The sequence below is a fragment of the Tyto alba genome, unplaced genomic scaffold, assembly GCF_018691265.1.
Source record: "Tyto alba isolate M040663 unplaced genomic scaffold, T.alba_DEE_v4.0 Super-Scaffold_17, whole genome shotgun sequence".
NCBI classification, from domain to species: domain Eukaryota; kingdom Metazoa; phylum Chordata; class Aves; order Strigiformes; family Tytonidae; genus Tyto; species Tyto alba.
Window position 1 is genome coordinate 13,995,420 of NW_024881279.1, and position 26,547 is coordinate 14,021,966.

General features: G+C 38.2%; 1 protein-coding gene across 4 annotated transcripts; it reads right to left on the reverse strand.

Annotated features, from left to right (window-relative positions):
- Nucleotides 1-1,244: 1,244 nt before the first annotated feature.
- FBXO38 (F-box protein 38) lies at nt 1,245-26,232 on the reverse strand. Of its 4 annotated transcripts, XM_042790292.1 has the most exons (22): nt 26,152-26,232; nt 23,283-23,424; nt 22,313-22,446; nt 21,025-21,188; nt 20,458-20,623; nt 19,971-20,108; nt 19,526-19,663; nt 19,039-19,132; nt 18,487-18,617; nt 17,999-18,169; nt 17,603-17,745; nt 16,488-16,710; nt 15,733-15,852; nt 14,480-14,659; nt 11,970-12,689; nt 8,840-8,940; nt 7,090-7,192; nt 5,873-6,039; nt 4,510-4,655; nt 3,575-3,678; nt 3,194-3,307; nt 1,245-1,889 (listed from the first exon to the last, which is right to left on the reverse strand). In XM_042790292.1, the coding sequence occupies exons 2-22, from the start codon at nt 23,408-23,410 to the stop codon at nt 1,711-1,713; spliced, it is 3,564 nt and encodes a 1,187-aa protein (XP_042646226.1). In that variant the 5' UTR covers nt 23,411-23,424; nt 26,152-26,232; the 3' UTR covers nt 1,245-1,710. The 4 variants fall into 4 exon arrangements, with proteins under 4 accessions (XP_042646226.1, XP_032862189.1, XP_032862199.1 ...); XM_033006298.2 differs by lacking the exon at nt 26,152-26,232 and having other exon boundaries at nt 21,025-21,112; nt 22,313-22,430; nt 23,283-23,418; XM_033006308.2 differs by lacking the exon at nt 26,152-26,232 and having other exon boundaries at nt 21,025-21,112; nt 23,283-23,395.
- Nucleotides 26,233-26,547: the final 315 nt, after the last annotated feature.

Consider the following 26,547-nt stretch of genomic DNA (forward strand, 5'->3'; position numbering starts at 1 on the left):
ATTTGTTACAACTAAACCATTAACTTTGATCCTGCATTAAAACAAATGTAACAGCATTTACATCATTATCTGGTATTTAGCACTCCACCTCCAGTTAGAGTAGTGAGAGCACATGTGAGGAAATGCTACTGTACCACATCTCTTGCTGCTGCGGTTAAGCACCCTTCTCTTCCTCTTATCTATTATATTTATAGTTCCACATTACCTCAAGCATTTCCACAGTGGGACAGATGCAGAGAAAACTAACGCTGGCTTTGCTGTGTTGAACAGTTTTGCCTCTTCAGTTCTACAGAGCTAAACGTCACAGAAAACCCTATTAGTTTCATTTATACCAGAGTTTAAAGAATTAAAATCATTAACAATGATGGGTAAAATTGCATAATGGTATAAACTAATCTGCTCCACAGCTTTTACCACAGCAAGTTAGTAAACTGTCAGTTGTTAGACTGGTAACGCTGTGACTTCAAAAAAGCATGAATGACAGATCAGGCCAGAGTTGGTAGTATGGCACATCTAAAGGTGTGCCTGTGCAGTCACGGCTGTGTATGCATGCAGACACGGCTTCATAGCAAATTAGCCTTGCACGGGTCTCCCACCCCCACAGGGCACATTACTAACAGCACACAAGCCAGCCAGTTTAATACAAACTTGTGCATTTTTATACCTGTGTACTGAACTTGCAGCAAATTCTGGACATATACACAGAACATCTATGGATACTGTGGGAACCAGAAGCATTTTCTATATACAACAAAAACAAGTATTCAGGGCCAAAGAGCAGCAGTATTTACTGACTGTATGGAAAATCTGCATTCATGAGTGAGCATGAATCAGCCTGAAAGCTCACTGGTTGCGTCAGATGAATCCTGCACTGGCACAGCTATAACTGAGCAATTACACATCTCTCTTCCTGCCTGTCCTGAGGGAAAATTCAGCTTTCAGCCAGTTAGTATGTGCAGATTTATGTTAAAGAGAGTGGAATCAACAATCAGCAACTTTTTTTTTCATATTACACAGTCAAATACACTATTAAAATGAAATCTAATGGTACAAAATGCTTTGGAACATATCTTCTGTTTCCAAGGTGCTAAATGTGTTTTTTTTTCTTTCCCAGAAAATATTTTTAATAAACTCTAGAAACTACCACACATCACCAACTTCGCTACTTTTTTTCTGCTTTTGGCCTTCTTTGGAACAGCTGTAGAATAGTTCTCTCCCTTTGAAAAATGCACACGACACAAAGATTGTGCTCAACAGGTTTACTCAGACTGGACTCTTAAATGCTCAAGAAAAAGGCACAGATTCAAAGAGACTCTTATGACTCTTCTGAACACAGAAAATGGGATTTCTGTTTATAAGAAAAAAAATACTGCTATGAATTGTATGGGCTGAAAAATGAAAATGTTCTTCCCTGTTCCTAATTATTGGCCTTCATTAAAATGGAATTTAAATTAAATTGTATAAACATATGAAATAAAGTCTCAGTATTAGGAAGTTTTTCTTTTGTTTCCTCTATGTACAAATCTTAGTATACAATTTTTACTTTTCATTATACATTTACTACACACTCTTTTCCAAACTGTGTGAGAGCAACTGCAAAGTATGTGTTTCAAGAAAATGCTTTGCATTCGGAAAGAATCCACCTGCTTTCTTGGCCAGCAGTGCCAATCATAATTGAGAAAGAGATGACGGGTTAGGGAGAATATCCACTCAAATGTAATCATCCTCTACCGGTTCACCATTGACATCACAGTAATGGATGAAAATAGCCACCACACGTTGGAATACACCTTTTTTCATCTGGCGCAGTTCAGAGATCTCTTCTCCTATTGTTTCCATACAGATGTCTGCAGATAATTGTCCTTTCCTTCGGGGTGCATAAATAGTAGCTGTGGAAGGCACATCAAAATAGAAATTAGAATCTTTCCTATAAAGAAATTCACAAGCAAATCTGTTTTGCATTAAGTAAGTCTTGGAAAACAAAGCAAACAGAAAAAATCTTCCATTAAGCAATCACATTTAAGAAATATTATTCAAGCAGAAAAAGTATTCTGCGTTCCCCATATTTAAATCCTTTAATTGCTCCAATACTCATTTAATGTATACAAAGTGTATGTCAGAGTGGAGGGAATCCCAGCGCATAACAAAGCCTACCCCCTGAGACATATCTGACATTGCTTTTGGGTTACCCATCTCAGTGATCATTTAAATGTTTTATAAAAAAAAGCAGTTAATGATAAAGCAGCAGTCTTTATTTTTTAAGGCGTTAACATAGCTTAATCTAGTTAGTCTTTTAAATCAAATACATATCAATTTTTTATAATTCAGACTACATACTGAACTACAAGCATCATGTCTATGAACCAGTTTCAAACAGAATAAAAGTAAAATAAATTAAAAAAATCAGAGAGAGGTATAGCCAAAAAAGATTTCTTCCTCATCCCCTTGAACTTCATCCCCTTGAACTGGAGCTATATAAGAATATCCAAATTGATGTCAATTAAGAATACCTCTAATGAGGGAGATTCCAAGATTTTCCTAGTTTAATAGAAGAGTGTATTTTTTCCTGCTACCAAGCAAAGTTCTTAATTGAACCCTAGGAAATGCTCACTATAATATTTTATAAGACAAGCCCCTAAACAGGAAGAGGAATATCTATCCTAATCTCTAACCCACATCATCTCTGTTCCAGAGTTTTCAAGTCCAGTTCTTTCCTCTTTTCTCCCAAGTTTCTGAGAGTCTTGCTTCTCTTTGCTGGACTCTCTTCAGCCTACCTTAAAAACCTTTCATAAAGTAAAGCCAGAGGCAGCAGCCCAGCAGAGCTTTCAGCAGTAATGCCAGTAAACTCCACAGAACACAAACTGCTGGGACTACACATCACAACATCAGTTTTGTGTGTTTTAAATGCACTCACTCTTCTGGATATGACAAATGCATCACATTTTTAGGCTAAGCACCAGACTGGCCCTCTGATTTTGTCAGTATTAGGAGTCTCCAGCTGGCTGATACACTGTTGTATTAACCCTCTCCTCTGCTGGACCCCCTCCCCATCCAGCTCCCCACACTGCTACAAGTAGTTATTTATACCAAAAATAGCATGAGAATTAGAAAACTGAAAAATAAAGGAATGCATTGTCAGCTTGGGACCAAGCAACAGTTAAAGTTCTTTTGAACACATCAAAAAATTACTTACTTCTTTCATCATCCTCAAAGTCATATCTAGCATAGCTGTTTGGCTCTGCTGTTCTCAGTGATCTCAACCACGGGAAGTCCGTAATCATGGAGTAAGGGGCGCCATCCACAATGCCTGGAAGACAGACAGGATGAAGATATGGAGAGGACAACATCACTCCTGCAGCATCAGCCCTGTTCATCAAGTAAACTTCACTGATAACCCACAGATTGGTCACTCTAATGCAGGAAAATCACCTCCTCACTTCAACTCCCCCACTCTGTGCCAAAGGTCCTCCATTTTTCTGACAAGAATTATTATTCACATCTCTTGTAACTTGATGCAGTTACTTATCTTAGCAAGAAACTGATCATCAGCTTTCAGCTCTCTAAAAACACTCACCTTCTAGAGTGTAAATATCTCGTCCCCAAGGGTACTTAGTGTATTTCTTCACGTCTTCATCAGTTCGTGTAGCTTCAGGGAAGAACTCGTATTTAATAAGCTCTCTAGAGAGAAGGAGGAAGAGATTACAGCCAGTAATGATAGGAAATGTGAAGGTGTGAGAGAAAAAAACAAATGGGAAATCCGATTACACAACCTTTCCTTTAATGAGCCTGAATCCATAAAAACACTCTTCTAAGACCCTCACACAAAGTCAGTATGCAATCCCTTCACTTTTGAGAGCAACCACAGAGAATACGCATGTTTTAAATGAGAAACCAGTTAAGCTATCTTTTAAGCACACCTTTCTGTCTGTAAGGAACAATTCAACATAGCTGCAACTGAACAAAACTTCAAAAGTAAATCTGTTCTCTTAGTCATTTTAATGAAAAACCAGGACAACAAAACCACTGTTTAAAACAATTGGATGAGAGCCACTGTATACAATTCCCTGCTGCTGGGAATTTTTGATCCTCAGTAAGGAGCTGACATTGATTGCACATCATCTTCCCCAGAAATTAACATTTTTTCTTGGAGTAAATCAGTCTTTCTGTTTTTTAATAAAATAAATTTGCTTTCAGATTCAAAGATATTCCTCAGCCACCCCGACTACTTCAATGTTCAATTGCATTACAGCTGGATGGAATAGAACTGGAGAATTCTACAGTATTTTGCACACGGTTCAGTATATTTAATCAAAGTTTTGTATTAGATACATCTTGACACTGAAATTCTACATTGGATGATCTAGAATTTAACCTTCATTAGTCAACAAACCTTTTTTTTTTAATTTGGCTAACAGAATACAGTAAGTCTACAGTCTTCAACTGAAGCTGTAGCTGTTGAATCAGGATTGGACACCTTTTCTGTAAAGTTACTGAAGGGCAAGTACTCACTGGTTGATATTTGCGATTGTGTCCATCCAGCTCCGAATGCGCACTTTATTGCGGACATTAGGTGGGTTACTGAATTCATGAATTATGCAAATGTGGTACGGATAAGGGCCACTAAATATCTTCTGCTCAAGAGTCAATGTGTCAACCTGTGAGAGGCAGCAAACAAGGACTTGTAACCAAGAGAAACAAAGAGATATGATTTCCACGACAAGAGTCAAGAGCAGACATCTATCAAATTCCCCAAATTCTGGGGGATCATGTCCAGTAAATGAAATTTTAACAGCATACATAATCAAATATATGATTAAGCAGAGTAAAACTTTCCTAGTGCAGCTTTGTCAATGAATCTTCGTGAGTAGTGGAATTTGATGGAAATTGTCTGTTTTCTGATGTGTTTCACAACTCCAGTATGTAAGTAATCATTCATAAAATTACATAATGGTCTAAACTACATTCACTTTCTCGGAATTTGTCTCTGGCTTAGGGGGAGGGGTTGTTTTTTGTTGTTATTCTTTTGGGTTTGGTTTCTGGTTGGTTTGTTTGTTTTGTTTTGGTTTTTAACTAATAGTCTTACCACTGTCCTCTAAGAGCTAAAGCAAGAGAGCTAGTTTCAAAGAAAAGCTGGCTTTTATATCAAATCAGCCTTCCCTCGTTGGTCAGGCAAACTGAGCCAGAAAAAGCATTACTTTGCATGACAGAAGGAGCATCACAGTATAATACAGAATGCTCTGGTTAGAGTAATAAAGTCAAAAAAACCATTCCAGATCTTAAATTAAGCCCTCTTAATTACTTGTCCGATGACCTCAACAATTCAACTAAATGTCAGTACTTACACCTCCCACACGTAATGTGCAGGGAGGAAAGGGTGGCTCCCATTACCACAACTGTCTTGCAACACCGTTTAGCATAAAAAGAGGATGCAGCTTTCAGCAAAGTGGCATTCAAAACACTAACTGCTGTTACTAAATCTAATAGGACATGGGTTAAAGATTTCAGAATCTATGCTTATGTCATGCTTCGTTAATACATAACTACAAGCTACTTAGTAGCATCTAGGTTCTTACAGTTACTTCTAGTTACTCAGTTTGGAATTAATTCAATCCATCATGATTTTTTACATCTTCTAATGCAATGAATATTGGACATGGTAACATTAAGTCCTAAATTTCAGTATCATCCAAGTTCCAGATTCTGCAATAGAAGTCTTGATGGGCTAAAGTTTTAATAATCAAGATGCTCAGAGTTGTGTTATTATAGCATCTACATTTCTTGCATTAATTGAAAAACACATGAAGCCAAGAGATGAAAGAATACAGGCAGAACTTCAGATCTATTCATGATTAAATGAAAGTTGGTTGTGTACCTGCTGCATTGGACGAAGATAAATGATCCGGTTTCTTTCTGGTGGCATCCTGAGAATCTGATCCAGAACCTGATCCATGTTTAACTTCTTGCACTGGGCATAGTCAAACCGATTGACAACTGGTGCATTTTCTACTTTTAAGTGTTTCAATACGCGGCACCTTGTAGCTATAAATCAGCAAACAAAGTTATTAAAAGAAAATAAATATAATACTTAAAAAACCTTATGAACCTCCTGTCAGATATTTTCAAGGCTGACTGTTTCAAAAGGCAGCAAACGTAATATTTGCAACAGACAATTACTGAAGTAGTTTGGACAGCTGGCAACTGAAGTATATTGAAGAAACAGACTAGCTGTTCATTTCTTCCACATTATGATCAAACTTTTAAATTTGTGCACTTGTAAGAAGAGTCCTTTTAAAATTCCATGTCAAATTTAATCTAACAAAACCTTTTTCTCCCTTTGTTTCCTTTCACAAAGCCCCCTGAAATGGTCTGTGGACTGCCACTGAAAACCAGACTTCAAAATCAGATCAAATAGAGAGTATTATGAAGACACACAATGTAAAATAAAGCTATCTCCTTTCTAGTAACACTGCTCCTGTAATCAAAATTTAGTTCAAAGTTAATGTATGTTCTGAGAAGTATTCTGGAATAAAGAAATGATTTCTTCATTCTCTGCTAAGTAGAGATACCTCATTTCAGAAGAAAAAGTGTTATTTAGTATAGAAGTTGCAGAAAACAGTAAAAAACCCAATGCTTCAATACAGGACTAATCATACACCCTTGCATGTGATTCTAATGCAGTTTAAGTGCCATAATTTAAACCAGATTTTTATCATGTCAAGGAGGAAAGTATCATCATGTCAGCTAAATAATCTATGGAAGGAAGAAGAAATGAGAGAAAAAACAAGGTACTCAAACTCCTTTCATCAACTTCCAATAATTGTATTATCACTCTTCAATAATCATCTCATCTTCCTAACTGTCATATAATTTCATCTGTTGATTCTTAGATATTAATCTTTATTAAACCTATTACAACTATAACTAAAGAGGCATTCAAACTGAGAAGCAGTCATATTTGCTGTTCTGAGCATCAGACTGACATAGCAAAGCAGCTGATGGATACAACATAAGCAGTGGACTGATTTTAATTCTTTCAGAAATTTCTAAAAATGCCAGATGGAGGAGGTACACATGACATTAACTACATACCATGTATGAACATCATTTTAGGACAGTCTTTCAGTACCAAATCTGTTATTCCACAATTGGTCAAGGTGATTCCAACAAGGTTTTTAGATTTCAAAGTCAGTACCTGGTAAAAATTTTTAAAAAAGAAATAATCTATGACAGGGTAAAAACAAAGAAAAAAGTTATTATAAACTGAATTTTAAAAGACACCACCAGACACAGAAAGACATTAACTGGATACTGATCAATATAATACAGCTTCTGTTCACAGAAGGTCTTTGAGATGACTAGGCTACTGATGGCAAGGAGAAAAAAAAAGACTTCCTGCTGATCAGCAACATCACAGAAAACAGAACAACTTCACAAGATTAAAAGAGGAGTCATATTAGAAAGCACAACTTTCATCAAAAAGCCCAAGTATCATCTGTCATGAAATTTTCTAATTTCTGTTTTTCAACCACAATGACAAAAAAGACAATTCTGGACAGTAACAGCTGTTTAAACAGAAAGAAGGTATGGCAGTGAATCATAGTTTGAACTTCCCATACCAATGTATTTTACCAGCACTATCTCAGAGGAAATGTCACATGGAGGGTTGAAAATTATATATATAACTTACTTAATTCTCTATGTCCGCTATCAGTGTTAGAAAAATACAGCATGCATGAAGTTCAAGCAGAATCATTTCCAATAGCATGAGCACAGGGTGAATGTAATAAAAAAGCATATTTTAGGGGTTTTTATCTGAATTTTTCAAAATTTTATCACTAAAATTCTAGCAAAATTTAGCAGCCCAAGGATTAAGCTGACCGATTATATAAAGAAGAGTAAACAAAGTTCTATTAAAACAAAGTAAACACACATAAAGAGAAAAAAGAAGCATTCTGCAATAGCTTCTTTCAGTTCAAGCAATCTAAGCTGTTTCTTGTAACAATACTAAATAGCTAAAAATTAATTAAAAACTCACGATAGTGTTCTTTCAAAATGGCATATTTTAAGAAAAATCTTGTACCCCAAAATACCTTTTATGATGATTACAAAAGCTGTAATGCATCTCAGTAACCAGAAAAATATTATGGGACACATTCAAAAAACCTATCTTAAATCAGTGAGGCCAAGTTCTTCACTGGACAGAGAGGGGAAAATGAACACAGGCAGGTTCCTCTACAGCACAGCTCAGAAGAGAAGCTTAAGTTAGATGTTCAGAGTAACCCTCGGAAGCAATCTCATGTTCAGCTAGAACGTGAGCCTTGGGTAAACAGCCTCAATACAGTGAAGCCAGATGTTGCAATTTCTCCTCCCATGACTGATCTTTACTGCAGAAGAATTAACTCATGTTAGGTATACACTAAGAGAACTTCCAGCCTGCAAAGTAACAGCTGAGTTACTATATCCAGAGGTAATTACTTATCCCTTGTTTCTTTTAACAGCTGTAGCCTATGCTGTCATTTAAAAAATAAATGCCAAAGAATATTTTTTTTCCCTGAACATCAAGAACACTGTGGGAAGGCAGGAGTTTATGTACCATTATAACCATGAGCATCTGACAAACTTCAAGTTTAGCATTAGCTTGTACTTTGCTCTTCTCAGGCCAGTCAGAGTATCACTGCACCCAACAGAAATATCCTGTATATGGTTAAAACCAAGGAGAGCAGCAACATCAGTTATAACTCATATGGCTCTACATGAAAGACAAGCTTGTAGAATTACATCATTGCTCATGTGCATCCGTTGTTGATAAACTTGTAGCAAGTGAAGAAAAAGACCTTACTTGAACATGATCATCTTCAATAACTGGGTCACTTGTACTTGTGGACTTGTCAGCTGTCCTTTTCCGCTTTGTGGTTTGCCGTGGCTTTGGCTTAGCCACCTCTGTAAACAGAAAACCAGAAAAATCTTTCTTCTGTTTACATTTCAGGATAACAATAGAGGCATTTCCTAGCTGAAATTTTTCTTACGTACATTTCTTACATAAGCAGATCAAAATACCTGTCTGGCTTAAAACCAACTGTATCTCTTTTCCTTGCACAAAAAACACTTTCAGGTTTGTTGCTCAGAATCATTCATACGAAATAACTTAAGGCAGAGGGGTTGGCCATTTATAGATGAAAACACAGGAATGCTGAACCTGCAAGTTCAACATCACAGAAAGATGCAAAGCCAAGAAAAGAAGAGAAGATGAATTGTTAGGTTACACTTGGTTCTCTGCAGCAAACAGAACGTTCTTGACAAATACATGAACCAAAATAGCTTTAATGTTTTAAATAGTAGAAATAATCTCAAACTGCTTAAAAGTCTGCTCTTTATAACCGTCACTGTTTTTCCTAATATTGCAAAGGACGCCCAGGTATAAAATACTATGATGTTCCCAAGCTGCTGCTTAATCCCATTTCATTTGCCAGTGACATCAAACTCCTGTCTGATTTAAAAGATGAGGCTTTGAAAAGAAATTATGACAGATGACCACCCCTACTTTCTACATTAAGAGAAAAAAAAATGCCCTAGAATTCATTTTCTGCGCTTAACAGATCAAACTAAGAAATTATTTTACTAAAATTAAGCTTTGACTTTTTTGGTAAAACATATGCCATGTTCACAAAGATTCACAATCAAGATAGAAGTGCAAAATATTAGGGATTATGTATGAACTACTCCAAGCTATACTACCATTAACATTAAAAAAAAGATCTCTTTTCCTATTTAACATCATCAAATTCCACTAATACATGTAAACTACTAATTAACAAGTGACACTCAGTGGGTCTACGAGCTCCAGAATTCAGGCTGCTCCTTTAGGGGGTCCACGGGTTGAAAGATGTAATACTAAGTACTCACCTTGTGGCACCCATGAATCATCATCTCCAGGGAATTTTTTTGACAGTTCTAGAGTATCTACTGATAGTGACATACTTCCTAGCTATATTATAGGAAAAACTTTCCAATTTTGTATTGAACTGTTCAAGATATAGCCCAAGGCCAAGTAACATAACATGCATTTTAAAATGTGAAAAGCTTGCTTCACTACAAACTAAAACAAGCTTAAAACCCCTCTCATTTTCTACAAGAAAAAGTGCAGTTTACATTTTTCTGAAGTAAAAATCAAAATTACACACTTGACTCATCCCTTAGCCAGTTATTCTGTGATAATGCTTTTAAAATTTCTTTAATATTTCACTTGTTCCACTGGTTAATATGAGTAAATAATTTAAGAGAAAATAAAATACTTCTACTATCAAAGATAGGTTTGTTACAGAAGCCAAAAACCACAATATAACTGATGCTAGAATAATAGAAAGCAATTAGATTCAAGGCACATTTTTAGACTATTTATAGAAAACCATTTCCATCTCTGTAACAAAGCATTTTCAGGTTATACGCTAATGAATTGTATATCCTATCCTAGTGAAGAAAAGCACTGTAACAGCCAGGCAGAAGAAGCCTCACTGTCTTGTTTTAAACAGATTGAAAAGATAAAAATGACACATCATGTTTCATACTCTGCCTCAAGCACCAGCTAATATCTGATGCTTCAAAGAGGAAAATAGGTGCATAAAGACGTACACATAACTGGAGCTGTGAAAACACTTCTGACTTGTGTAGGCTAAATATAGGAAATACTAAGACATTTTTCTCCATGAGCAGAACAGATCTTTTTCCCTAAAACTGAAACATGAAAACAGAGATATTTTCAGAAAGATACCCTAATTTAATACTTAGATCTGACTGACTTCACTTCATGTTTTGGTAATGGATAAAGATAGAGAAGAACTATTTTCTTTTGATTTTTGTAGACTAATTCCTAGTCATAATGGAGCAAGGCAGAAAACAGACATTTTAAATTTAATAGCAAGATCATTTCTTCAATCTGAGATGCATCTAGCTACAGAACAATATCTGAGGTGATTTAGGTTTCATTAACATTTGGGAACATTAAGTTAAAGTGGAAAGACACTAGAACGTACTGTGTTTAGATTTCCATGTTAGCAGAGATACAAATTTGCTAGCCATCTTTTCTACTTCCAACACATACAGTTTTGTAACTAGCACGTTTCATTTTACTTGACAGATATTCTCAGCAAAGAATCCTGGATATGTGAGGTAATTATAAAGTATGTTATGCCAGACTAAGATGATTATTTTGGAAAGCAAGTATATTTGGAAGAAACAGCAAGTTACCCTCTTGCACCTATTTTCTCACAACATTTCTGGCTTCATTCCAGCCCTTCAGGATTTTGCTTTTATTTTATTGTTTTGTTTGTTTTATCTGATGTGAAGCATGAACCTATTTAATAAAAAGACAATTTTCAACACGTTTGATCACCACGCCTTATACACTTGGAAGTAGAATCCAATATGCATGGAAGTAGAATCCAATATGCAGGTGTACAAGCTTGGCTCAGTTATAATTATGGCTTGCTTTATTGACTGATAAAGTATCAGTTATTAACTTTTGCCTTCTTGCTAATATCTGAGCATACCTGCTGTCTTCTTCCTTTTAAAGAGAGAATTTTAATGGGGTAGACAGTCTTATGTTTCAATGACTAACAGCCTTCACAGGAAGAGAGAAGCTGTCAAAAGAAGATGCATTTGGTTTTCAAATGAGTAAATCAAACACTGTTCAGTATGTATGGATAACCCATACAGAAATACCTGCATGGAGAAAAAAAGTCACTGGCACTCTTTCAGAGAGATCTGTTATTATCTGTGGCTATGGCAGTGAAGTCAGCCATTTCTGTTCCACCGATATTCTGACCCTTTGACAAATCACTTAGTTTTAAATTATTAAGTGATAAACTTCACATTTAACTTCAATATTATCTGTGGGTGTTGCAGTTGTTCAATACTGTCTCATGCCAGCACAGTAGTTTACTCAGAAATTAATATATGCATATAGGTCATACCTGACTCTGCCACCAGGGGGACATGGGACAGCTTGCTTCTAGCTCTTGTTACTGGTCGACGAGGATACTCTTCTTTATAATCCATCTCACAGCCCCTTCGCTGTGAGCCCATGCTCTCCTCCTCACTGGCAGGCCCACAGACACTCCCACTAGTCCTCTCATCACTTGTCTCTCCCGGAGGCCCACAGTTTGGCAGAGTTCTAAGTGCAAAACCTGACCCAGTGCTGTTCGGTCCGTTCCTGCAGACTCCACTTGTGGATGGGCATTCCCCATCACAACACCCACTAGTCCTCTGTTGTGTGTCCTGTGGCTTGTAGCAAGAACACCTGGAATAAACAGAGCTCTCCTCAGTGTCCCTCTCACTGGAACCTTCACTTTTACAAGGCGAGCAGACGCACTGCCTGGACTCATCTCCAATTCCTGGACTGGTGCCACCAGAGTGGCTATTCGCTGCCTCTGCACAGTCCGGACTAGGAGAAACAGCACTGCAGGAGCTGGATGTTCCCGTTGATCCTGTAGCATTACTGCAACCTGGGTAAGAATCTTTGCTTTTGTTCCTTTCAGGCATGTCACTTGCTGCTTTCATGTCTGCTTTAATCTGCTCACTTGTTACTTGACAACCTTTCTCACAGCTGCTTTCCTCGGTATGGAACTGCTTTGTTTGGCCCACTTGGCTGGCACTACATCTCTTCCGTAGTGGTGTCTTGCCTTTACCACTCACTGTAAGAGTTAAGCGAGAGAGAACAATGACACAAACTAACACACAGTTTAAATAAATGCTGAGTGCTACTCTGCTAGAGACTACTTAAAACAGAAGACAGCCTAGAGGCCAATGACAAATCTTGTCAGGACCATGCTGCTATTCACGTGTTACAGGAATTAATAATATTTCTAGCAGTTGCTGAATCTCTGTAATGTCCTGCAGCTATTTTTGTAGTGATGTGCTGGAGTGTTTGTCAATAAATGAGATACATATTTATCAGAGAGGCTGATATTTTCACAAAGCAGCTAACTGGTTAAAACACCAAAGCACAAAAATATGAGAAACACACTCATAAAAGGCTTCTGTTTTCTTAAATATAAGGAATAAGTATGAGAAATTAAATAATAACATAGATAGGACTAAACTTTATGCTTTAAATATCAATGCTTAGCTCCCCCTCCTGGGTATAGAAAGTGGTGTCAATACGTAACAGTAGTCTCAGTATATAGATGAATAAAAAAACCCATAGTGAATAGTGTACAAATCACAATTAGAACTTAGTGTCTACTGTCTTAAACCTCTCAGCTTACTACACTAAACAAAGCCTGAAAAAAACATTATTGGCACCACAAAAGTTTATGCAGATTGTCTCCAAACACAGGTTCCAAACCAGAGCTCACACCTATGCCACATGCACAGCACTCCACAGATTTCCAAGTTGAAACAACCAGTTTTGTTGAAATGACAGGGGGGCTGATGTGGAGGGAGTATGCTAGTCACAACAGGAAGATACTTGATCCATTACAGCTTTGATATGTCCCAGGCTTTGGAGGAATTAAGCTGGTACATTTCTCAGTCCTTCACAAGGAAGGATTTTTATGTTAACTGCTTAGCTAAATATTCATTAAGGCTTAATACTGTATGCACTTCATCTGTCAATTACTTCTAGATCACAGTTCAACTTAGACCATCTCCTCTCCTTCGTATGCATGAAACTACTTCACTTAGAATACAAACTACAGGAAATAGCATGTCATCAGTTGCTGGAAAGGCCGTATGTCATATGGCATCAAAACTCAAGACCCAGATGTAATGCCACAGATGTGCAGCTTATAGCTGTAAACTCAAAAGACATGGAATGTCTTTTTCTATGTCTCTCTACAGTTGTCATACTACCATCAAGTTCTAGGCCTCTGACTCTGAATGAGTCATAGCAACATATATGCTATTACTACTACTACTAACATATATACACACATTATAATACCAAGTGCAGTTCAGAAGTGAGGAAGACAGTACTGAACATCACCCTGAGAATTCTAACTAACCTCTAAAGCTGCCATCAAAGTAAAGTTGATCTTAAAGTGTCCCCTTCCGGATACTCCCACAGGGCCCCCATGAACAAACATGACTATAACTATCATGTATTTGCCCCAACAGTCACATTTTGTTTCAGCAGTGACACTTTTGACAGATGAATTGTACAGACAACATAGCTGCAAATTTGGCTTCACAGACATGATAAATTCTGTGAACTTGGAAATCCAAAAGATGACCTGCAGGTTTCTGCATGCAAAGCAGTGCAACACCACTATTTCTGTGGTTTTGTACAGCAAGTATGTGATTTGAGTTCAGAAATACGTGTCCTTACACCTTCTTTCTACATTTATAACAGGAAGAAAAGAGTAGGGGGCAAACAAGCAGGAATGGCTGTTACAAACCTAGAAATAAAACTGAACAAGATGGAGAGACCGAAGCTTAAGAAGAAATTTTGCTTAACAGTGCCCAGAACCCATCTGTTCCACACCTGAAGATTCTCTAGTTTCCACTGGATCTCTGCTTTTCTCTTCTCCGTCTGAGTAGTTCTGTGTAATGCTGTTAGATATGCAGGCTCTTGAAGTCCCCATGTTTTCTTCCTCATCCTCACTGTCTGAATCATGGACAGTAATAGGTGCTGCTTTTACAACAGGCTGAATGCCACTTGGTCCTGAAAACAGTAGAAAAATGCCAACAGTTCATGTAAAAATAAGCCAAGCATGGTTTAAAGGGCTGAAGAACTTTTAGAACTGCTTTAAAAAATGTCAAGCGATGAATTTGATTAAATTTAGCCACCCATTCTGTGGCTCCCTCATTAAAATCCAAGTCCAAGAAGAGCAAAACACTGCAATTCAGCATTAAATCATTCTAGTTTGGAAGGGGAAGAATGTCACAATGTAAAACAAAAGACAGGTTTTCTGTAATGTTTCTCATCTTCAGAACAGCTTGAAGGTTTAAACTGCAGAACTACATATTATAAGCAGTCCCTGAAACCTCCAAAACAAACACAGAAATGTCGATCAGAACATCTACAGTTATCCTTCTAAATCCCACTAGAAGAAGGAAGGAGAAGTATGAATTATCAAGCTTCCGTATAAATGTGCTTTGTTAGTTACCTCTCTTGGCCACTAACTGAAGGCATTAGCCAAGCACAATGACATAACTGCCTGTGAATAACACAAGAAATGAACATGAAGTTAAATAACCTTTTCAGGAGTGATCTCGAAGTGTACAGATCCAGCATATGTATATGTTATTTCATGCTTTTGGTATATTTAGTAGAAAATTACGTTGTCCAGCAAATAGTGGCTATAACAGAAAACAAGACTGCCTTATGCCACTAATGCAAATTAAATTAACACTGAAACAAGTTGTTCTGGCTTGGAAAAAAAAAAAAAAAAGAAAAACAATCCACATACTGCAGTGAAAGAAGTAAGGCCATTAACCCAACACAGGAACATGACAAGCTCATTCAAGCTTTCTAAGTCTTTTATTATTCTGGGCATAAAAATAAGGCTTTAAGATTGAGCTATTTTACTCCCTATGCAAAAGAAAACCGGGGACTGTAAAACAGACTTTAAAACAGAATAAATTTCTTCACAGCAGTAAGTCATGCAAGCATCATTTTTCCAAACCAGACAACCCAGCTGAAAAAAACATATCCAAAATCAGACTTATACTGAAAAATTTAAACCCTCAAGAAGGGGATATCAAAAGGTAATTTCCTTTTAAAATCAGAATTACCTGCTTGCTCTTCATCGACCTCCATCGGAACAACAGCCTGGCTGTGAGCCGGGAGCTCATTCTGGCCCTGTCCAGCCACCATCCCTTCCTCCTGTGCCACTTCCTCCATCTCATTCAGTGCTGAAAAGATTAAGATGAGGTCAACCAGCATTCACAAAGAGTCAGAGAATCATCAAGAAATAAGTAATAGCTGCCTTGATTCCTTCAGTGAGTCTCTAGGTTGCACAAAGTCTCTCACAGATTTGTTCTACATCTCTGTAGTCAAGGCCCCAGCCTAACTTTTGGGGCTTACTTTTACCGAATTTTCCACTCCTCCTCAAGTCTTGTTCTGCTGCAGTGAGCAGCATAACCAGGATTTACATATTCATTCCCTCCAATGACTTCTGCCTTTAAAGTTTAAAAATATACCATCCAGCATTGTGATTCACTCCCAGCCCTGACCAGAGGAGCCTAGAAAACACTTCACACTTCCACAGATGAGTACCAAACAAACTCTACATTGCTAACATCTGTACTAACATATTTCACTGAATTGTAATGTGCTTGTAACAGTTCTTAAATACAACACAAAAATAGCTTTTATCACAGAGATATCAGAGATGTGCAGACAGCCCTCAGAAAGAATAAAGTTATACACCAGGAACTGAAAGAGCAACAAGATTTGAATGTATGTTCATATCTTCTCTAGGAACCTAGATAAGTGGCAACACAAATAAAATCACTCCCTGCAAAGGTTCACAAAGATCAGAGATTACCTTCAGCTGCAATCTGCTGCTCTTCAGCTTGGCCATCTTGCCGCAGCTCATTCTCCTCATTCTGGTCATTTGGGTGTTGGTGATTGTTGTGGTGGATGTTTGGATTATTGTTATTCTGGTGGTTATTGTTGTTGTCATTGTCATTGTTGGAATTCTGATTGCTGACTAGGGCAGATGAGACACCAATTCCTGTGCCTGCACTTAGGCCCACACGAGCACAACCCTGAAAAAGAAGAGCAACTATTAAGATTTGAAAACAGACACATTATCTCAACAACATATCCTACTGCCAGCAGAAAAAGCATTGTCAGTAGTATCTGGGATGGCAGAAAAATATGCACGTGAAAAAATCATAAATTGTCCCTAATACTTCCTTGTGCTATGTGTTGCAGAGGTCTATCTTAAGTTTGGCAACCCAGAAAACTTACACTCTGTTAAACTCCTAATGAAAGGGAACTCCACAAAGCATATAATCGTACTTTATAAAATGGTATTTAATTTGCTATGAGATCATATTGCATTAATACAAATAGCAGATTATACAGTCTTCCCAGAACATAGTAGCCTCAAGATAGAATTAACGACTTTTAAGAAGTAGGTTTTTTTACATAGGGAGTTTTGATTACACTACAACAGCTGTTAAAAAGATTTGTGTTATAGTGTTGGAGAGGGGATAACATGAAGAAATAAAATTCCTAGGCTTTGAAAGCACTGCAACAGGGGAACAGTACCCCCAATTTCATCTACTACAAAATCATAAAAACCCCTAAACCCCTTAGCATTGCAAACAGATCCCTAAGTGTGAAAAAAAAAATCATATAAAAAGCAGTAACGAAATGATTAGCAGCAGAGACCTCAATAGATACACAGAATCAATGTGAGTCTTATTTTCTGGTCACATATACATACAAGATCATACCTTGCCCCTGCTTCCATCTGCAGAAGAAGCATCATTCTCCCTAACATATGAAAATAGCAACTGCAACCTGAAGTAATTTATTTACCAAACTATTTAATTGATCCCAACTTATAAAGGAATGCGTAACAGCTGGAGCTCATCATATTTCCAACGAACTGGCAACAAAAAAAGCAAAACCATTCCCTGAAAGACTCACCTTAGGAGGTTCACGGAACATCTGGTCCAGAGAAATAAATTCTAAGCTTGGCAATAACTCTATGAACTGACTAAAAGAATCTAGTTTTATTGCATGGCATCGCACCAGAGTTAGATCAACCAGCCGGGTCCACCTTGAATGATCTGTGGAAGAGAAGAGATGCATTTCCTGAAGGATTCCTCTTTCACCTACTTTTCATTACACCCTTTTCAGATTTGAGAGTAGGCATCTTCTGGATCTCCATTCTGACTGTTACCAGCATCATTATTGTTACAAACCAGGCATCACCTACTGTTCTCACTAAGAAATAGAGCAAGCAGTACTATGAGCAGAAAATTTGTTTTACTATCACAGCAGTTCATTTAATAGCTCTAAAATGTCAAAGGTGTGCAATACCTGTGATCCAATTATTTGGGTTATGTAGATGTGGGCAGTTGTAAATGACCAGATACTTGATGCAAGAAAAAACTTCATTTACAGCTTTCATACCAATATCTGTAATAATTCCTGGATTTTCAACCACATCAGCCAAGCCATACTTCACCAAGTCTCCATTCGTCATTTTACCTATGAGAAGGACAGTAGCAAACACAGCAGTAAATTTCAGAAACTTGCCTTTTGTAGCATGATTTTCTAACTCCCTATTTTAGTCCAATTTCACAAAATGAATCAGATTATTACTTCAGTTCAATAAAGCTGAGACTTTTCCAATTTCAGTAAGAGTTTCAGGAAATGAAGAAAAATATATTTGGCTGTATGAGATCAGCAGCCTCGGTGCGGGTACATTAGTATTTCTAATCACTCTCAGAAAATGACTGAAAACACATCAACTTATTTAATCCTTATATGTGTCAAATCATTTATGCATATAAAAAATATCATACACTGTAGTAAGAACTCATCAACATATCCCAGATGAAGAGTTTCAAACTGTGGGAATTCCAGTTCAGCCATCTTCAAAGCAGAAAAAACACCGTCTTTGGTCAAGGAAGGCTGGATCCGCACTTCATGCAACCTGAATGCAATTAAGAATTGTTCTTTTAAAAGGCATGCCAAAACACAATTGCCACAGAAACCACTCAAGAAGATGCCTCTCATAATAAAATGAAAATATTCTCTCAACAATGGCAGGATTAAGAGGATATTTGTTGTATCTTTACAGTATTTGGCAGTTATAGAGCAATATAGTTGTGAGACTAACAGCACCACACTTTTCAGATATAAGTCTAAGAGAGCAGCTTATAACACAAATTGATTCAGAAACAGATATAACTCCAGTTATTTTAACCACAGAATACTCCTGGTATGTAAAGTTTAAACATTTATTCCTTAAATTTTTGAAGGCTGTTCTGCTTCCTCAACTTCTTGAACTTCATTACTAAGATACTTATTTTGAAAAAGGAGAAAGGAGAAAAGAAAGATCTAAAGACCCGTACCTTCGTGCAGCAGTTATGATGAGGTAGCCAAGATCCACTTCAAGTGCATTCTTGCAAGCTCCCAGAACTATAGTGTGCAAATTCCTAAAACCACCTGGCAAATAAAAAAAAAAAATATTCTTTCACTTCAGTCACAGATCACAACCTTAAGCCTTACACATTTCCACCAGTGTTGACTTGACAAGTGAATTAACAAAACACATATTTGCACCCAACTCCCCTCCAACCCTGGTAGTTCTGCTCACCTACAAATGCAACTGGAAGGTTAGCTTATCAGTCAAGCGTTAATTGCAGTGAAGAAATCAAAGCAATACTTAACACAGAGCTATATTTATCACTATAACCATAATTCCAAACTTGATATCTTTAAAACAATGATCAAGAAAGGATATGCTACAGACAAAAAAAGCTAAGCTTCACGTGCCTCCAGTATTTGCTAATATTTTTATTTGTTTGTTTTAAGTATGAGGGATAAGAAGGTTCATACCAGATCTCCAGCTATCTTCTACCACATGCTGGATAAGTCCTCCAAGAAATGGAACACGAACCAATTCTAAATGCTCCAAATTTCGAGCTGAAGCCAGGCCCGTCACTAGGGGAACATACTTCAGAGAATTTGTGGGTCCTACATAGAACAAACCAACAAATCAACAAACGAAGGAGGTTGTTCACACAACACTGAACGCATCATGTTAAAGAATTTAAAAAAGTCTGCATATATCCATCTAGATCAAGAAGTCAACAGAACTACATAGCACCAAATAATGTACAGGAGAGGAATACATTTTTATCCAACACCATGAATAAAACAATTACTGTTTTCAGAACCTTGTATTCTAACATTTCCATTTACAGTTGGTGCCTATGCAGCTTCAACAGAATTAGATTTCCTATATGCTAAAACATCCCCTCCATACATGAATCCCTCTTACCAGCACAGTTCCTCATGACAAAAGCACGTAAGCTGATACAAAGGAAATCTTTAAAAGGCTGTGGTTTGGTGAGTCTCACCCACTTCAAATAAAGGTGCCTCAACATTGGGATACAAGGAATCTCAGGGACATTCACCCCTAATAAGACATAAACAAAACAAACATTTTTAAACAAGCTTTAAACTATAAACTCTCAGATAAATTTCTTTGAATTAACATTCTGGCTTTAAAAAAGAAGTCTTTTCTTTGCTATGTGGCATGTGAGAAAAGCTGTAAACATTTTAAACACAAGTTCTTCAACCTCAGTTTGTCAATACAGCTTTTCAGAATTTGCCCTTTGGAGCTGCTAACATATATATAGCAAGTAACATTTCAAAACGCCACATGCCAAATTCCCTCTTTCAAAAATAATTACAACCTTGCAGAGTTTCAAAGCCCTTAAATTCACCTGTGTTGAAGCCAACTACTTCACCATGAACTCACTCACCTACTAAGTGCAAAGTCTGAATTTTAGCTCCTACAGGAATTTTCAGCTTGTTCTCAGGGGGAATTGGAAAAGCACCATTACGATTACGAAACTTCCCTAAAATGTGAACTTGTGGCATGTATGTCCAAATAGCTTCCACCAGCTCTAAATGAGAGGTCTCAACACCCTGGATAAAAGGAAGCAAAGAAAATTCTCTGACATCAGTTCAGACAACAACATCCCCTTAAGCATGTCAATTTCTCAATAACACACTATACATAATGTGATGTGTTACTTCACTTTTAGTTTGTAGGAAGATTTGTCTTTTTAAAAGCAGAGGGATCAGAGCTTTAATTTATCTCTGGATTTAAGAGCACCTGTGATTCCCACTGGTGTAACTAAAAATAGTACTCATTTGAAAATATGGTCACAATTAACTGCTAATCTGTACAGCCAGATCTGAATACAAAGCCCAGGTCTGAACACAAAGCCCTGTAAACAACGAGTCCCTGCCACATTTCTTCTGCTCTGTTAACATGCATCATCTCAACTGCTGAACGAGGTTCTCTCTTGAGTCCAACCACTCACCAGCAGATTTGGACAGGCCTGCAAAGCCTCTAGAACTCCAGGAATGCTGAAAGCTTCATGGCCACGGACTCTGCGTCTTTCAAGATACCTGGGATGAAGACCATAAAGTTGTTCAATGTCTGGCATCTTCCTCAGCAGCGTTAGGAAACTGGAATCAGTGAAACCTAAGATGACAACAATAGATTTGGTATTTGTGTGACAGCAGACACCTAGCTGTAAAGGGAAAGCCAAATACATTATTCTCTATATGGCAGTATAAATACTACAGTGTCAAAAGATGTACTCAGCGAAGCAATAGCTTGTCTTCTACCTTCAGATTCTAGAAATCATGACCTACATACTCTTCTGCCTTGAATTTTGCAGGCTTGTTATAGGTTTCCTTCAGCGCAGTTGCATGGCCACAGGGTTAACTATACTTGGTCCCTTCTCAGATGAAGCACCTCTGCAGGCTTTGTGTCTCTGTCTTTCCTGGAATTCCATTTATCTACATGGCTCAAAAATGCCCAGCTGGATCCATTATATGCAGTTCACCACTACACAACACAGCCCACAATTCTCAAAGAAATAAGAGTTTCTTAAAGCAAAGGATTATTTTTTTCTAACAAAATAACACATAAAAAGGATTTTAAACTATTAAGTTACCTGTATTGACATCTATCTTAGGTTAGGTCTAACTGTCTACCTGATATCAGCCCTAATAAATCTAACTTTGCAGATCCTCTAACTTTTAGAACTCACTCATTTTAGCTCTCTCCCCCAACAAATCCCAGCAGTGTAATTCAAATCCAGCAGAAATCCTAATATTCACAGGGTTGACCTAGGTTGGCAAATTTATCTATTGATCTGAAGATGACTTGAGATGTGACATACAAACTTATTTATTCTTACATTGTTAAGTGCTGGCAGATGAGTTGCTCTCTCATTCCATTGTATTTTTTCCTGCCTGCATGCAAACAGCCTCTTCTTGGATTAACCCTTCGATTAACTCCCTTACAATAATCAGACAAACACAGATTGTATTTACAGATTGCTACAGAGAATCTCCATTTCTGCTACAGTAAAATCATATATATATATATATATATATGCACACACACACAGATAAATTTTCCAAACCACATACTTATGGAAGCCACCCAAATCTCACAAAGGTCAAAAGGAATTAAACATCTAGCTCCTTTTACTGCTTTTGAAAATCTACCCTGCTTATGTCATTATAAATACCAGAATAACACAGTTTTGCTTGATATGTCTTTAATGTTGTATCTTGAGTGAGTGCATTACTCACCAGTGGGCATGTATTCCCACCAACGGCCTGCACATAGATCCACAACCTTCACTACTCGCAGATAGAGAGTAACTGCTTCCTTCAGCTTCCGGGACAGGCATTCCATGCACATGATATCCTGTAAGGGAAGGTACCTTTGGGAGAGGAAAAAACACCCCTTTGATTTATCAAAGGTGGATCCTTTTCAACTTTTTCCAAAGAACACCCCAAGCATGTCTACACGAATTTGTATTTCTAACACCTAATAACATGAATTCAAGCAAAATTCTCAGACCGAACTCTAATAAAAGTATGAAATTTTGCTAAACAGAATGACTCACCAATTTTTGACACTGGATATAGGATATTTAAGGCACAAATATAATATTAAAATGGAGAGATGCTTTAGTTTTCCAATAAATACTGCTGACCAAACCATTTGCCACAATAGTTTCTACATGGTTTAATTAAAGGTACTTTAATTTTCTATTATATACTGTCATGCTCAATTTGCAAACACTTTGGAAAGCTACTGTTTTTAAAGAACTTGTTGGTAAGGCATTAGTGAACATCTTGGAGAAGGACTGTGCTGTTGGAAAGATCACATACTCATCCAAGTTCCCTTCCGCACACTATGAAGCAGATGCAGCAATTTCAAAACACGCACCTCAACTATGTAGTACCTGAGATACATTTCTGCACTGAAATCAATATTTAAACACGCTACCACACACTGTTGAACAACATTAATCACTTATTTCTTCTTCGTTCTACCATTCATGACATTCACATAATTCAATTTTCCAAGTATCCACATGAATTCTGGGACTGAAAAAGCATTTATCACCCCTTTTTATCCACCAGTACACTCATGGTACATCTATACTTTCCCAATACTATGTGACATGAGCATCAATGCAGGTAAGATTGGGAAAAAAATAGAAAACAATATAATAATAAACAATATATTGACTTCTGACAAGCTGCTCACCTAAAGATGTGGCAAAGCACTTCATGAGAGAGTTGGTTCATGTAATCTTTTGGCTCATCAGCTTTGGTAGACTCAGAGCCTTCTCTGTTCAATGAGCATGGTTTCACATTTTTCCGCCGGGGACCCATATTTGTAATGATTCCTGATGAAAGGAAATGTTCACAATGTTATACAAATGAGTAGAGAAGGACACACCAGTTAAGCTTCATCTACCCCAAAACCCATCAAAATCTGCCAATAAAGACAAGCCCCAGTATAGCTGAATGGAGTTAAATAAAAAATAGACAAATTCTTCCAACAAGTTTGGCAAGTATATGAGGTCTCAGACATAACCTGACCAATATTAGATAAACTAGAAAGTCCCTCTAAGATACAGGAAATTGACAAAGAGGAAAATCACCACAGGTTTAATCACAGATCAATTCTTCTGCATTAATAAAATGTCTTCAGAAATACCATCCACACACTAGTTGATCGAGACAAATCACAGGAAAGCTGTGCCAACTACCAAGCAAATACCAACTAGACAGGTTCCAGTGAAAAAGAAAGTTCAAAGCCTCTGTCTAGCAGAAAAATAAATAATTTTCCTTTTAGAAAAAACAAGATTCCTACTGATCATTTCCCAAAAAATGCCCTACTGAAGGTCCTCAAACTAGCTCTTCTTAGAGGTTAGAATACCAAATAAAATATTCAGGTTGCTTAGTTGAAGATCAAAGTCCCAGAAAAACTGAAAGACCTTGCCTCAGCAGCAACATGCAGGATACCCTCTCTTTTTTCCCTTTACTGAATCAATGCCTGTGTGTATACACTGTTCCTGCAGCACACACAGAGGCACAGGAGGACTGAAATAATAATGTTTCATTTAAAAACATACAAATCAATTACAAGAAGTAACAAATAAGTAACTAAGTATGAACTTGATGTTAACATTCCAATAACTGAGTTAACACCTCATGCAGATGAATGGCATGAGAAATGTCTTCACTACTGCTATTTAGCTGAGGAATGCTTTATGGTAAGTAGGGTAAAGCATCATTAACTCAGTAAACCTGTTTAACAGGTTGAATACCAAAATTCAGTGGATGAGGAGGAATAACTTAAAAAAAAAAAAAAAAGACAAGACAGATATGGGAAAAGTTATCAGAGATGCATCTATTATGGCATTCACCGTGATGTAAATATACCACAGTGTTTGCTTCACATTATGTGGAAATGGCAACTAAAAAGAAAAACAAAGTACCTCATGGCAACAAGAAAGAAAAACTGTCTTCTCCAACACAAATTATTTATATGCTGGCACTAAATTTGAAATATAGCTTCCCTGTGATCTAATTATTGAAAAAATGTGCTTTCACACATTTTCATACAGATTTTAAATTAACAACTGCATGCTGTCATAGTTAATTTTATTTAAAATGGTGATATTAAAATAACAAAATTAGCACCTTCTGCCTGTGAGTAGCATGAAAGATCTCTCTCTACTACTTAGGACTGGCTGGGATTTTGCCAGCCAAAGCTGAAGACAAAGAGTTTATTTTCTGTATACATACTACTCTTTTCGGTGCACACTGGAAGGCTTTAGTATGCTTGTAATACTGCGCTGTAATGTTGTTCAACTTCATGAAGCCCCAAATTGACTTCAAACTACTTAGGAGATTGGATTCCAATGAAAACAAGTATTATGGGTTCCCAGTGAATGTCATCAGATGACTCAATTTGAGCAGAGGGCAGGATACAATGTAAAAAAATTCCAGATTGATGTAGACACATGGAGTACTACAATACAGCACTATTTAAAGGACAGTATTAAAAGGACTGTGATGTAAGGTAAGAGAAATATATTAACAAACAGGCCCATGTGTAGGGAAAAAGTCTGAAAGGATCCTTTAAGATTTAAACACAATGTGTACAACCTGCCCTCTGAGTTTGGACTGTAGCTTAGTTTGTCTCCTGTCATTAAATAAAGGGGAAAAAGAATGACCTCTTACCAGGCAGCAGTTTCTACAAAATACATGCTCCACTCGATACTATTTTGAGCTAATGTGTGCAGCTTTAGCATTTCATTCTACATTAGAAAGCTGACCCCATTTAAAAAAAAAAAAAAAAAAAAAAAAAACCTAAACACCAACAAAAACCCCACCAAAACAAAAGCCTTCAGGTGTTTAATAAATCTGACAGAGTTTTGCTCTCCCCAACTCAACTAACTCACGAGAGTTGTCATATGAAACAAGAGCTCGATGTGTTCTCTTCTTGGTTGGCACCTACTACACTGAGGTTAAAAAGCTTACAAACCCACGGTGAGACCCGTGCCACCCCGCAGAAACGACTGCTTTAGAGAAAAATGGTGAGAGAACACCTAGGGACAGTCTGGCAAGCACTAACTTAAGACGGGTGTTTCCTTACTGGGAGAATAAAAAAACAAACCAACAAAGAAACAAAAAAAGACCAAAACAAAGCAAGTTTACTTTTGCTTAGATAAGCGATATAAAAGCATGTTTCCCCACAGCCCTCTCCGCTGCAGCCAGCCCAACCGCCGCCGTGCCCTCAGTCAGGAGGGGGTGGGGGTCGGTGGCGGCGGTCGGTGGCGGCAGCCGCCCATAACGCGGCGGCTCGGGGCTTCCCCCTCTCCCCCGCAGCAGCGAGACGGAGAGCAGCGTTCCTCGGGGCCTGTCACGCCGGGGAACGGCCCCCACCGGCCCCAGGCCGGGACGCCCCAAGGCCCCGGTGCTGGGCAACGACAGCCCCAGCCGGCGAAGCGGGACAGCGGGCCCACCCGCCGCGAGAGGGCGGGGGGAAGGGCATCAGCCGCCGGGTCTCCTCTCCGCGCCCCGCCGGCTCAGCCCCCCGCCACCAGCCCGCAGCTCCTCACCTGCCCCTCAGCGCCGCCCTCTTATTGTGGCCGCGGGGGGAGGGTTAACCCCGGCCGCCGCTTCCTGCGCCTTCCCCTTCCGCCAGCGCCGCCTCGTTTCCGGCGCCGCTTCCGGCGCCGGCCGAGGGCGGGAGCCGGGACGCCCCGTCCCGCCGCCATCTTGAGGGCAGCAGGGGGTGGGGCTGTGCTGCCGACATCTTGAGTGCGGCGCCGCGCCCGCCATCTTCAGCACGTCGCGCCGGGGCCGCCATATCGGTGGCGGCTACAGTGCAGCCGCGGCGGCCCCGTTCGACTGCCCTGGCCTCACCGCGCCCAGCGGCAGGTGGCAGAGAGAATGTCTGCAGGGCCGCTGACGGGGCAGAGGTTCCCCAGTCAAACCTATGAGAACATTAAATG

What these genes read in the sequence shown, in the direction of transcription:
- FBXO38 (XM_042790292.1), bottom strand. Translation starts at nt 23,410, where the DNA reads ATGGGTCCCCGGCGGAAAAATGTGAAACCATGCTCATTGAACAGAGAA. An exon ending in AGAAGATAGCTGGAGATCTG is followed by an intron (nt 19,133 to 19,525) that starts GTATGAACCTTC and finishes TTTATTTGCCAG; the next exon opens with GTGGTTTTAGGAATTTGCAC. An exon ending in TGATGAGTTCTTACTACAGT is followed by an intron (nt 18,170 to 18,486) that starts GTATGATATTTT and finishes TCCTTCTCATAG; the next exon opens with GTAAAATGACGAATGGAGAC.